Source organism: Ictidomys tridecemlineatus, chromosome 6, assembly GCF_052094955.1.
Source record: "Ictidomys tridecemlineatus isolate mIctTri1 chromosome 6, mIctTri1.hap1, whole genome shotgun sequence".
Lineage (NCBI taxonomy): Eukaryota > Metazoa > Chordata > Mammalia > Rodentia > Sciuridae > Ictidomys > Ictidomys tridecemlineatus.
In genome coordinates, this window is record NC_135482.1 from 170,330,582 (window position 1) to 170,345,910 (window position 15,329).

A 15,329-nucleotide genomic window follows, 5' to 3' on the forward strand; every position below is an offset into this window, starting at 1 on the left:
CCTCTGTAATATTACCTATCTGGGTCATATTTATTCCATCCCACAGTTAATTCCTAAAGCTGAAACAATCATTGCATTTTGATGTTCATCTGTTTTATTGAACTACCCACAGGGAGATTTATGAGAATGCTATCATGTCAAGGTTGCAGGATTAAGTGAATAGTGATGACAGTAAACAAGCCTTTTCTCTATATTCCAAAGGGCTTAACTCAGTTACTTAAAATGCCATAAACATAAATAGTCTTCTCTCTCTACAATGTATCCGTGACAGATGACTTCAAAATACAGCACTCTGGGGCAATGGCACTTTCCAACTAAACAGGCATCCCTTATTATTGACAAAGGACACTAAGCTACTTGTGAGCATAATATTAAAACATGCTTCACTATCTAATGTGTACAGTTTTAGTGTGTATGTAATGCAGACCAATATCACTGTAAACCAATCTATTCCTTTCATTTATAAAAATAAAAATACACATCTTTTCTAAAAAAGAAGATATCTGAAGAGGAAAAAACTATAGGAAATAAAATTCTTAAATCTTTAATATATATTTTCTGATAATAATGTAATGGGTTTAAGCATTGTTTAGGGAGTATAGATGATATTTAAATAAAAATATCGAAATCAAAAAGCAAGATTATAAAATAGAAATAACAGAAAATAATCTAGAGATTTATCTTACCAGCCTAATAATATACTATGTTCAATGATTTAAAAAATTGCCTTAAGAGTCTAAGATACCAAATGCTATTGCTTGAGAAATATTATCTATAGTTTGGAGGGCTGGGATTGTGGCTCAGTGGTAGAGCGCTCGCCTACAGTTTGGTATGCCATGTTTTTCTTAGTGGTCAAATTAAGGTCTAAGGGACTGTGATAACCTCTCTTTAACTCTTTAAGTACTTACTCCAAATGGTGAAAAGTAAGTTAATAATGTCATTTGTTAATAAGGGGAACTTTCATTAATGTGGGAATCCATAACAACTAATTTTTATTTTTGAAACTAATGACTTTTTTTTGTGGTTGAGAATCTAGTCTAATATTTGTGAGTTTTTTAAAATTAGCACATTGATTTTCTCCATTATCCTCATTTGAGTACTTCATGTATTTCAAACAGCATGTACTAAGATTTTTACAAAGTGTTTTACTTCTGAGAGACTTATTAAAATAATTATCCTAATTTTCAAACAATCTATATAATTTAAGGAAAAAAGCCACAGAAATGAAGTTGGCAATCAACTGGATCATAGAAGTTTTAGCCTGATCACCTTCCTATTCAAATGACAAGACATTTTTTTCTTCTGATTCATGTAATCTCTATTGATCTAGAATCTAGACTTCCAAGTTTTTCCAAATCGTTACTTTTTCTGATATCTGTACTGGAATTCTATTGGAGAAAATGAATTTTGACAGCCTTTTAAGTTCTGGCATACTGCACATACTTTAAATTCTCTTCATTTTCATTACATTTTGTTTTAAGAAAGATAAACTAAGACTCTTCCCAGCTCTTGCAGAATCTGGCAACACAATCTTACCTGTCTCCTCACCTGACGTCCTCTCCCGGCCCCAACAAGCCTAGTCAGTCCTCTTATCTACTAAAGATTGAGAAGATGTTCATGATTTTCCTTGCCAGCCAAATATTGGAATTATCTTGAGCAATTCAACATAAATGCCAAATGCAAGATTCTATCCTTTCAGTTTCTTTACCTCCTAGTTACCAAGATCTTCAAACAACTTCTTCTACCACTCTCATGACCATGATCTGGATGTGTCAATCTTGGATTGCTGTATTTCTGATATCTTAAACTCATATCTACAATTTCCCAACCTTTCAGTTCAATGATGCTTGTTTTCTTAACCCCTTTATTTTCTGCCTTATTTTCCTCACATACCCTTCTTAACTATCTCAGGCTAACTATAATACTTGATTGACTACTTTCTTAATTTCTAATATCCGTGCTCCTTGTCCTTGAAGAATCTACCCAGCAAAACACAACCATGGAGCAATCCATCTTCTAACTATTTTCAGAGCTTGAAAAAATAAAGTATATAATCTAGATGTACTGCTGACAGGAATTGCTAACAGATTTCTCTATGTGGGTTATATAAGTGGAGGAAAGACTGGAGAAAAGAAATAAATTAGGGATGTTTTCTAGATGCCCTTTACTGGAAGACTTCGAGAGATAGAATATGTTGGCTATTGTAAAGAATGTTCCAAATGTATCTGAGGAAGTTATGGTGTGCATAAGTAGTGACCTATGTCATTTGGAGTTCTGTGTTCTACTTCCTGGTAAACATGTCCACTAGAACATGCCACAGGCAATGCAGATTCAATATAACTATCTTCTGCTATATACTAGATCCCTCTGTGTTTTTCAGGTCTAAGAATGAAACCATTCTACCACCATTCACTTAGTGAACCATGACAGCAAATTGAACAACATCCTCCATTTTTCCCTTTTTATTAAATCAATAAGTCATGAAGATTCTACCTAACTTAGATTTATGTTTTGTCTTTTAAAGCAGTTAGAATTGGTAACCTCAATTAGTTATAGCATAAAGAGATGAATGTCAAGGGTTCAAATTCCCCATGTGGGAATACTCTATTCTAGTTACAATACCTCTGAATTAGATGTATGTCTTAAGATAGTTATAGAAAGAAATGGGCCTGGGAATCTGAAAGGATCAGAAAATAAGCAATATTTCCACCGCACTCTAGGACACATCCTCCAGAATGAGCAGAATCTTGAATCCAAGAGACATGAGACTTCTCTTACCTTTTTGGTGGACACATGAAGCATTCCTATTTAAAGAAACATTCTTTTAAAACAGTACCTGAACTTTCCTATAAGAGAGGATGGAACTGAACAGACACTTCACAGAAGAATAAATACAGTTGATCAACAAATATGTAATAAACTGTTCAACATCTCTAGCAATTAGAGAAATGCAAATCAAAACTACTCTAAGATTTCATCTCACTCCTCCAGAATGACAATTATCAAGAATACAGGCAACAATAATGCTGGTGGGACTGCAAATTGGTACAACAACTATGGAAAGCAGTATGGACATTCCTCACAAAACTGGGATTGGAACCACCATTCGACGCAGATATTCACTCCTTGGTTTATACTCCAAGGACTTAAAATCAGCATACTATAGTGATGCAGCCACATCAATGTTTATAACAGCTCAGTTCACAATAGCTAGACTATGGAACCAACCCAGGTGTCCCTTAGAAGATAAATAATGATAAAGAAAATGTGGTACATATACTCAATGAAATATTACTCAGCTTTAAATAAGAGTGAAATTATGGCATTTGCTAGTAAATGGTTGGAGTTGGAGAATATCATGCTAAGCAAAATAAGTTAATCCCACAAAACCAAAGATCAAATGTTTTCTCTAATATACAGATGCTAATTCACAACAGGGCAGGGGGCACTAGGGAAGAATAGCGTTACCTTAGATTAGGTAGAGGGAAGTGATGGGAAATGAGGGGAGGGGATGTGGGGATAGGAATGATAGTAGAATAAATGGACATTATTACTGTATGTGTATATGTGACTACATGACCAATAAGATTCTGCAATGTGTACAATCAGGAAAATGAGAAATTACATCCCATCTATGTATGACATATCCAAGTGCATAAATGTATTCTACTGTCATGTATAACTAATTAAAACAAATAAAATGTTAAAAAAAGAGAGGATGGAAAGAGAGGCTTTTTTTGTGGCGAGGAGACTGAGGTAGCCAGGGTAACATGGGTGCTTATTCCAAGCCTGGGAAGATGACATAGAAGGTGGTACTAAAGGTGATGGGGTACATCTACTCCCAATCAAAGGGTAGGAATGTAAGTTAACTACATCCTAGGGGCCGAAGCTCTTTTCCCTGATGAAACTATGTGTCATTTCAGGCAGAAACAGACCTACCTTCACATATAAACCAAGAACCTTCCTGGAACTCAGAGGGAAATAATCCCTTGGCCTTATGCTAGTAAGATTACTAGCGTTTCTGTATAGTCCTGGAGTATGTGCATGTGTGGTGTATGGGTAGTGACCTCATTTAACTGAGACTAAATTTTCCACCAGTTTCAGGGAAGAGACCCAGTGCAAATTAAATTGAACTTAAATATATACTCAACAATGGTGGCTATAGTTTGTACCTATCATAGAAGGCAATGGTGAATGTTTGAAGTAAAGGGAATAGGAGTAGAGCCAAGAAGTGCAAGTGAATATGGACTGTATGAGAATATTTCAAACCTACAGTTGATTTCAAAAGCATGCAATTTTTACTTTACAGTTCTACTTCTTCATAGTGTTCTTTATGACTGAGTGCTTACTTTGTGTTACTTCATTATTTCAAGCTTATAATGCTTATTTTAAGTTATATTAAGTTATTATTCAGACTTTAATATCTTGAGATTTTGAATATTAAAAATTCTTATTTAAGAAGTATAGAATAACAGGTTGACTCCAAAATAAATAAATAAATAATAAATAAATAAAACATAACTTCTTTATATATATATTTTAGTTGCAGATAAATGCAATTCCTTTATTTATTTTATGTGGTGCTGAGGATCGAACCCGGTACCTAGAGAGTGCTTGCCTGGCATGTGTGTGACCTGGGTTCCATCCTCAGCACCACATACAAACAAAGATGTTGTGTTCACCGAAAACTGAAAAATAAATATTAAAAAAATTCTCTCTCTCTCTCTCTCTCTCTCTCAAAAAAAATTTAATCTAGTTGCTGTCAATATATATAGCACCAAAACGTGTAATAGTATTTTTTTCACTGTAGAACTAAAAAATTAAATACTCCTAATTAAAATTGTGACATCATAAACTACTTTAAAATTGCTGGGAGATAGTTTTTTTCCCTTCCTGAATAATTCATAAACTTTATTAGAGAATGATACATTTATTTAGGATACATATTACAAAATATAACCAGTGAAAATTAATCAATTTATAGGTCTCCATTGTAGGGAAAGGAAAATTTACATATTTTCAATATATCAGTGTTTGTGTAGAAATAACAGATAATCTGAGTTGTAATTTAAGTTTAAACTAAGAATTAGATATTTGATTGCAATTCTTTTCCCTTTTCTTTTTTTGGGTACTGGGGATTCAATTCAGGGGCACTCACCACTGAACAACATCCCCAGCTCTATTTTGTATTTTATTTAGAGATAGGGTCTTCACTGAGTTGCTTAGCACTTCACCATTGCTGAGGCTGGATTGGTAGTTATTAATGTTAACAACTAAGGTATTATCTTTAAAGACTTTTCCAGACTTTTTATTTTCAAGGTTTTTAAAATGGTTAATTTACATATAGTAAAATTCATTTTTTAATAACAGTTGTATAAATCTCAACAAATGTAAATGTGTAGCATTATGAAACTACTCCCACACTCAAAATACACCATAGCCCTATTGTCTCAAAAATCTCCTTCTTATTGCCTTTTCTACTCTAATCCTCCCTCAACTGTTAACTGTTGAAAACTATTAGAATATTGGTATCTTTTCATGTGTTTATTTTCCATCTGCATACTATGGTTAAGTTTTTGCTCAAATATTTTGTTTGCTTTTTTCATTGCAGTGTTTGTTCTTAGTATTAGGTTTTGAAAGTACCTTATACAGTCTGCAAATTAATCTTTGTAAAGTATGGGATTTGCACATATTTTTTCCTAGTCTGGGCTATCCCAGTTTTTGACAATGTAATATTCTCTCAACAGTAAAATGTTTCAAAGAAATAAAATGTTTTTAATATTAATGAAGTCCATTGTGTGATTTTCTTTTATGGATCAGACTTATGTGCTGTTACTAATAATACTGCCAATACCAAGCAAAGTCATGAAAATTTTCTCCTATGTTTCCTTCTATGTTTTAAATTTTATATTTATGTCTGTGATATACTTTAAGGTTCACATAGGGAGTGAGGTTTAGGTCAAGTTCTAATTTTTGCCTATCGGTGTTCAGTTGTTCTAGTATTATTTGAAAAACATTATCATTTCTCTATCCTACTGTGTGGGGAAACAAAACAAAAAAAAAACAACAACTTCCTTCATTTCAAAATTCTATGATTTTGTTTTCTTTGTGCCTGAAGAATGTGCTCTAGCATTTCCTAAAGAACATGTTTATTGGGAAGGAATTCTCTTTACTTTCCCTTTGTTTGAGAATGTTTATAATTTGCATTAATTTGTAAGAGATATTTTATTGAACATAGAATTCTGGGTTGATGATTTTCTTTCTGGTCTCCATGATTTCTGATAGTAAAGTTATAATATTTTGAGCCATTGTTCCTTTTATATGTAACAGGGAAAAAAAGTGTGTTTTTTACCCCCTAGTAACTTGGCAAGTCCCTGGGGAAACAGTGTCCAATATGAACTTTCTGCAATGATGGGAATATTCTATTTTATCTAATATGATGGTCAATAGCAACATGTGGTTATTGATTACTTAAAATTCAATTAGTACCACAGAGGCACCAAGTTTTATTAAAATTTGATTTACATTAATTAAATTTGAATAGCCACATGTGACTAGTCACTAGTCTCGCATAGCACAATTCTGTAGGTTTCTGAGCAGAGGAGAAAATGGATCTATATTTTAAATAGAAGGACTAGGCTACTGTGCTGAGAACCGACTTTAGAAGCACAAGGACAAATACAGGAAGACTATTCAAAAGCTGCTGCATAAATCACATGAGAACTAATGATGGCCTGGGCCAAGCTGATTGAAGGTAATGTGAGAAGTAGTCACACCCTGGATATATTGTGTTGAAAAATCAATACTATTTTTAGAAGGGCTCAAGGTGAAATGTGTGAAGAGTAGTCAAGCTAAGAGCAACACTTATGACCTGGGTAATTACAGAGTTTTCCTTGGCTGGGATGGAGAAGAACACATGAGAAACTGGTCTGGGAGAAAAATCTGGGCTCCGTTTTGACAACTCAACGGTGAGATGAGTATTAGATATCTAAGGAGAACCTACCAAAGAGACAGATAGATATACAGGAATGGAGACTGGAGGGAGATCTAGTCTAGTTATAATACATTTGAACATTATCAACATACTGGCAGTATTTTTAAACCATGAGACTACATAAAATTAGCTAGAAAGGGAGAAAAATAAAAACAAAAAGAGGTCCAATGATGAGCCCTAGTAGTTAATCAAAACTAATGAAGATTATAAAAAAACAATACTTATGCCTAAAGCAACTAGGGAATTGGCTCCTGTGCCCTTGTAATTCGGGAGAAATCCATAGCCAAAGACAAATGGACATCTGCTAAATGACTTAATCTCAATGAAATCCAAACCAAGACTCAGCGAAAATTTTCTTCACATTGACATGGTTTATATAAACAACTTGTTGTAACTTTGATCATATAAAGAACTCTTTAACTCAAACGGTAATTGTCAACCCACAATAGCCAACATCGTACCTTCAACCCATTTGAATGTATTTCATCCAATGATTTAAAGCATTAAATAGAATGAAACCTCCTATCTTTGTTATCCAAGCTCTAGTTTATACTTGCTCCTCTTACACAATACTCATCCTCTCACATTATTTGCTATATCCTGAAATACCAATCATTCATCTATTTCTCCTTTCTACCTTGACATAAATTATCTTTTTTATCTTTTCCTCCTCCTTCCTTTCTTTCTTCCTTCTTTTATTTCTCTATTTTCCATCTTCTTTTTTCTCAATCTCTCTTCCTCACTATTTTTAACCCTCACTTACAGTAAGTTTATTAAATTTAACCACTATTTTTATTTATTCCAGAACTTTATTATAAGTTTATGCCTGAATTTGAGAGATCATGGAGAATAACTGCAACACATTTTGGGCTCTTAAAAGGTCGAATAGAAGAAGACTTGGTTCTGAAGTAATTATAATAAATAGGGTTCAGTGGCATATCTTAAAGTGGTACATATATTGGGATCAGAAGTGGTCATACACTCACTTAAAGTATCAGTACCTGGATATTCATCCAACTCAGGGCTCTTATGAAAAAGAAGATAACAAAGTAGTCCTTCATTTAAAAGAAGAAGTAACATACAAACAATATGAAAAAGCAAAGGAAAAACCCATCACAAACAGTCCATAATACTTCAATAGCAGACTTCACTGACACCACCATGGAGGAAATGTCAGAGAAGGAATTTAGAAAGATCATAGTTAAGCTGTCATATGAGCTAAAAGATGTAAGAAATGAAATCAGAAAGAAAATTCAGGAAGTAAAAGATCACTTCAATAAAGAGACAGAGATTCTGAAAAAGAACTAAATGGAAATCCCTGAAAGGAAGGAAATCAATAAACCAAATTAGAAATTCAATGGAAAATATCACTAGTAGATTATATCACTTTGAAGACAGATTTTCAGTTCTCAAAGATTGTATTTAATCCTGAAAATAAAGCTGACCATAAGGAAAAGATGTTAAGAGACTCTGAACAGAATATTCAAGAAATCTAGAATAACACTAAAAGCCCAAATTTAAGGTTCATTGGAATAGGTGAAGGCCCTGAAATACAAACTAAAGGAATATATAAACTTTTCAATGAAAAAAAATCAGATAATTTTCCAAATCTCAAGAATGAAATGGAAATTCAAATACAGAGGCATATACGGCTCCAAATATACAAAATCCTAACAGATCTACACAATGACACATAATTTTAAAAATTCCTAACATACAAAATAAGAATTTTAAAAGCTATAAGAGAAAAATGTCTGGTCACATTTAGAGGTAAGCCAATCTAGATTTCAACTGATTTTTCAACCCAGACCCTAAAATCCAGGGGTGCTTGGAATAAAACATACCAAGCTCTGAAAGAAAATGGATGCCAATCAAGAATACTACACCTAGCAAAATTAAGCTTCAGAATTGAAGATGAAGTAAAAACCTTCCAAGATAAACAAAAGCTAAAAGAATTCATAAGCAGAAAGCTTATACTACACTAAATACAGTATACAAAACAGTTCATGAAGAAGAAATGAAAAATAACAACTAAAACAAGCACCATAGTCAATTAAATGAGAATCAAGTTCAATTTAAACTTTAGAAATAAAACAAAATGACACAAAATAAAAATTCCTGTCTCAATAATAACACTAAATCATTTATATAATCTAAAATTCAGTCAAAATACATAGGCTGGCAGATTGGATTAAAAAGTGAACTCTAACACTATGCTGCAAGAGACTTATATCACAGGCAAAGACATCCATATACCATTTACATGGGTCTGGTAAACAAACATTTGATGCTATTCTAGTATGAAATAAAGTGATTTCAAGCCAAGATTAATCAGAGGAGAAAAAGAAGGTCATGTCATACTGCATTAGGGAATCATACACCAACAAGATACAATGATGGTGAATATTTAAATCCCAAACAATGAAACATCTATGTACATTAAACAAATCCTTCTCAATATTAAGAATCAAATAGGCCTCAATATAATATTCTAAATTTGGATGAAAAACCTTCCCAAGTAAGTCTTCATATTAAATTATAAAAGAAAACTCTTAAAAAGAATATATTACTTCTCCACAGCAAATTATAACTTGTGTATAAGAAATACTAAGAATAATATAAATGTCATAGCTGTTTTAAAAACTTGCTACTATTTAAACAAGAGCCACATCTTATGCCCTGAACCCATATTATATATGAAATAATTCTAAAATATTTTCCTAAACATATTCTCTATTATGTTACATATAATTATAAATTGGAAATAATTTCCATTAGAACAAGTTTAAAAAGTTTAGATTTTCTTCTAAATCATTCAAATGAAGATTAGAACCATTAAATTTAAGGACTTTTTTGTATTTTATGATGATATTTTCTAAATAAGTTTGTAGTCGAAGCTTTACATTTAACTATGATAATTAACCCATGAGTTATTTACATTTAATTTATTTTAACTCACCTATGAGAAACTGCTCCCCAAGCACCATGTTTATTTGTGAGAATATTGAGAATCTTCTGTTTCAGCTGATTTGCTGTTACATGATCACGATGTTTAGCAGCGCTAATAAGATGGTCACACATCTTTTCTTCCTCTCTTCTATCAGCAGCATATTGGGCACACTGGGACTGAAAAGAAATACAATGTATAATAATAATTTTTTTTTACCGTGTATAAAAGATTTGATCTCTCTAACAGTAAGTGAAAAGGTTATAACAACTCAATCTGAAAAACTCACATAATGTAATTTTCTATCGTTTTGTTCCAAAGAACACATGTAGTTGTCTTTCAAATTGGTAAATGTGTTCTTTTGTAAGTATGTGTAAAATAATTTGTTTAACTTTAAATAAAGTAATCAGAGACTTTTATGATTCTGTTTAGTTCTAGAAATATGACTTTATTGTCCAGAAACTATCATTCCACAAACAGAAATGGCTTCCTAAAAAGGAAAATCTACTTGATATTTTAATCATTATAGCACATCTCACTTAAAAGGTATTTTCTGATAATCACATATAAATATAAAAATTGTCATATAATTTATAGTTTTTTATTTCATGAATGGCCACATGGTATAGAAGAAAAATAAGTGATTTGGGAATTCAGCAGACCTGAATTTTAATTCACACTTTATGCAAACTTCATTTTTTTCATTGTTCTTAGTTTCATTTATGTAAAATAAGGAGCTAAGACAAGATTTTTCTTGGTGTTCCTTTCCAAATTTAAAATCTAATGTGTTCAAAAGGTCTCACGAGAATTAGTCCTTTATTCTTATCTTTCCTTTTTCATAATAATCAGTTGTCATGTCAGCTGTCTGTATTCTTGCTCACATTAGCAACACAGTTTATAAATGAATCCCTTTGTGTATCAAAAAGATCCAATATAAACATGAAAAGGAGAATCTCTTTAAATGTAAGTTTTATTTTTTATATAGTAGTTTTTTGAACAGATCAATTTGACTAAAAATTCCAGCATTAGCAAGTGTGTAATACAAGTCATATAACTAAGAATAAAAAAGTCTCATATATCTGAGAAAATATAACTATTCCCATTCATCATAACTATGCAAAAATCTACTTTACAGAAGGTATCTGAACACATCCTTTTGTCTATTGATATAGAAAACTACCACAAGTCATCGTTTTTTAGAGAAATAACCTCATAGTAATCTATGAAGGATTAATTCATTTTCCAATTTATCTTTTTGTACAGGGAATTACCAATTAGTACAAAGATATGCCTTGGTAATGAGGTTAATATTTCATTAGTTCATTGGAGAGTAAAATTAAATTTTCATTTTTCTTCCTTAACAATTACAGTATTAAGTTAAAAAAAAACCTGTGAAGTACCCATTTAAAATTAAATATACTATTTCTCCTAATTTTAGGCTTGTACAGGGGTAGAGAAATCCATCAAAAAGTCCTAGTATAATGTCATGACTTTTGTAAAATTTTTTACAATTTTAAGGTCATGTGTTTGGTAAACTAAGCGAACACGAATGAGTGCACACACACATAAATCAATGTATTTATTAATATCGCTCTAAAAGCAAATGTAAATACTTGTGTTAAAAAACAATATTCACCCAATTCTTTCAAAATTAGATTTACATTAACATTATATGCTATGTATATCTAATCTAAAAACCATTAATTCTTCATGTCTCCTTCAAAACCTCTTATCACTCTAGGCCATGAATTCATAATGGGAGTGATCTCACCCTTAGCAGGGTATAAATTGGTGTTTGTAGGGGTGTGAAAAAAACCCTTCTTTTAATGTATTACGTACAGATGCAAAGAAAGATTCCAAACAGACATATAGCATGTTAGTGGTGTGAAAAATTCTCTGGGGGTTGGGGAGAAGTTGGGAAAAAAAGTCTAAAAAGATTCCTCAGAGAGTAATAATAATAACAATAAGAATAACAATAACAATGGTTGAGAAACAGTGTCCTTAGCTTAAACATGTATTAAAGCTCATAACTAATATTGTTTGAAAATCTATTTTAAATGTTCTCAAGTGACAAATACTGATCTGCTTATTTCTTCACAAAATATCCTGATGTTCTTAGAGAGAATATGATTGCCTCAAAATTGATCCTGCAAACATTCAGTTAATATTCTTTATCTTATTTACCAACAGAAGTTGAAAGTTAACTGAATATTTTTATTTCATTGAGTTCTGACATGTCTTATACCTAATCATATTCTTTCAAAAAACACATAACTCAATTTTTTCTCGGCATCCAAGTTACCATATGATACTCTGATAAATATTCAATGATTTTTATTGCTCAAGTGATACAAAACTTCCCTTTGACAAACACCTGTCACTATACTTTTAAAAAAGTTTAAAATATCTAGTATTCTTTTTCCAAATAAGGTTGTTACAATTCCATAAGATAAGTGCCTGCTGTCTCATCTGACCAAATGAAGCAGAGGTTATGTGTATGAAAGCGACAATAGCTATTTTCTGTCTCATGCTTTTCAGCTGGCTGGGTCAGAGATCACTAGACCTAGTCCATCAACTTGTATGACTTGGAGAGCTGCTTTACTGAGATAAAAACCTCATCAAAACTGCAATTGTGGGCTCTGATTTCAAGCCATACCACACTTGTTGGCATGTTGCATCAGGAGAATAAATTGGTGAAGTTATTTATTACTTTCAAGGTCACCGAGAGTCCAACCTAAGCCAAATGTCAGGTCACCTGAATATGTCTGAAAAGCACTTAGTTTTGGAAACTGAATGAACTGAAATACTGAATAAACTGAAATACTGAATAACTGCTATCTTTAAAACACTGAAATTATATTTGTTGAATCCTATATAAGGTCATTCATAAAAACACATGATATCCTCATGTCTATCTTGTGGTTTATAAATCTTGCTAGCTCAAAAGTAACAGTAACTGTATTATAAAATTTATTTTGCCTTTAGTTATTTACTCTTTACTTCTGCTTAGAGTAAAGTTAAAATACCTTCATTGGACCAAGAGGGATTTCTTCAGGTTGTAAATAAGGTAGAAACAAACTAGTGTTTTGTTGGACATTCATTAAAGCTTCTCAAAACAAGACCTGAAATCCTTTCTGTAAAAATTCCTTCTTAAAAATATTCCTTATGGCCAAGTGGCATATGCCTATAATTCCAAGTGGCTCAGAAGTTCGAGGCAGGAGGATTGCAAGTTCAAAGCTAGCCTCAGTAATTCAACAAGGCCCTAAGCAACTTATTGAGAAACTGTCTCACAATAAAACATGGGGGATGTGACTTACAGTGATTAATCAGTCCTGGGTTCAATCCCTGGTCCCAAAATTTTAAAAAAGAAAAAAAATCTTATGTAAAGTTACAAATGAGTAATGGGATTCTTACAACAGCAAAGCACAATTTAATTAACTCCCTAATTCTTACCTCAAATTCTGCATGTTTATGTACATCTTCAGCTCTCTGTCTGTTCAAAATAAACTCAGCTTCATTTGCAACACGAACTATATGGTCCTTCATAGCATGGCACAATAATCTAAAAAGAAAAATACATTTTGAATTAATGTTCTTAATAGCTTTGGTTAGTCCAACTATTTTCAATTATCAAATTCCACTATTTCAAATATTATTTATACATAGATATTAAGATTAGGAAACTAATATATTTTAAGTTACAATTCCATGAAATATGAAACATAGTAATATGCCATAAAGCTGTTTCAGCAATGCCTCTCTTAAACAGTGTTACATGTGAACCAGTGACTCCTTTAATTCAATAAAGATAGTTAACTGAATAAAAATCAAGGATTTGGGCTGGGTGTTTTAAAATGGTTAAACAGCTGATTTTACCATCATAGAAATTAGTTTTCATACATAAGCTTAAAGACCACATATTAGGAAATAAACAGAATGGATTCTCATTTTAATTAACATAGGTTAAAGGCCTTACTTCTAAATTTCCTTTAAATACTGGGACTACAGTAAATTAAAATTTTAAAGCAATTTAAGTTATATATTATATATTTGAAGATTCAAGTTGTTTTTAAAATGTGTAGTAAAATAGTAAAAAACCTCTTATACATTCCCCAGTCAACTAATTTCCAACCTCAAAAGGTATCCATTGTTCATTTCTTGGGTATTTTCAAAGACTTTTAAAATACTCATAAAATATTATTTTCCAACACTAATATTAATTTAATATATAGTCTGTCCTATATCTAATTTTTCTCACTTAGCAATACTATTTGGCGATATTTTCACATCCACAACAGGAAAGAAACTTCAGTTTCTTTTGTAACTTGTGGCAGAGGTTATTTCCAAAGATGCTGCCACAGTATTTCTCATACACATGTTCTTCTGCAGTGGTAACTCATCATTGCCCCATCATAAAGTGGAGTCTTTCTACTTCCCTTAGATAGGGGCTTGCCCCCTGACTTACTGTACCAACAGAATACAGGAGAAGTGATGCTATGTGGGTCCTGAAGCTAAGAAATAAGATGCTTTGCAGCTTTTAACTTTTGGAAATCACTCTCTGTAGTATGCCAACAGGTTGCAAGAAGCATACATCACAGTAAAAGTCTTTTGAAGAGAAGAGAGGTGCTCTAGCCCTTGGGCCAAGATGAGCTATCAGACCAAAGCCAATCTCCCACATAACTGCAGGCCCAGGTAACTGACAGAGCAAAACAACTTCTCAGGTGTGCTCAGCTGATGAGAACCACCAGGAAGAGGGAGAGAAGAGGAGGAAGAAGAGGAGGAGGAAGAGGAGGAAATTGATGATAACAATTATTACCAAACCATTTATAGAGAGCAATGTAAATGAACTAGGAGTGTATAATCTTAATTCTTACAGAATCCTCAGATGTATTATCATTTCATTTTTTAAATATAAGATATCAGTGCTCAGAATAATTAAGTACTTTGTCCTAAATCATAGTTTTTAATACTTTCCATAATTTTAATTTTATATTTCATCTTCATTAAATAACATTTTCAAAGTAAAATTTTATTTACTTCTGCAATTCTCCTTTATATGACAAATGAACATTATTTTTTTCATTTTGTCAATTAAAAACAGAGATTAAGCCTTTGTTTTTACCTTATTAAATATCTTCTTTTGCAACTAACAATTATTTATTATAGAAAAATCAAGGTATAGTTGAAAAGTTAACTTCAGTTTCTTCTAGATTTTCTTTAAAGGGTAAACTTATAAAGCATTTTCTGTAATTAAGGTATTAGAACCTCCAGTTCTTTGATCTATTTCATCTATATCCTTTTTAAATCCAACCCTAACTCTCATATTTACTCATTGTTGTTTTTTTTTCTCCTGAGATTTTAACCTAAAATTATTTTTGATCATAATTT

The 15,329-nt window shown here is 31.9% G+C and overlaps 1 protein-coding gene across 5 annotated transcripts in view; it reads right to left on the reverse strand.

Annotated features, from left to right (window-relative positions):
* The window catches only part of Nbea (neurobeachin), a 603,852-nt gene that overhangs the window by 253,381 nt on the left and 335,142 nt on the right, over positions 1-15,329 (reverse strand). For all 5 annotated transcript variants that reach the window (XM_078016116.1, XM_021730370.3, XM_021730357.3 and 2 more), the window contains 2 exons: positions 13,395-13,503; positions 9,954-10,120 (listed from right to left, as the gene is read on the reverse strand). In XM_078016116.1, the coding sequence (XP_077872242.1) occupies positions 9,954-10,120; positions 13,395-13,503 (276 nt within the window). The remainder of the gene's footprint in view (positions 1-9,953; positions 10,121-13,394; positions 13,504-15,329) is intronic.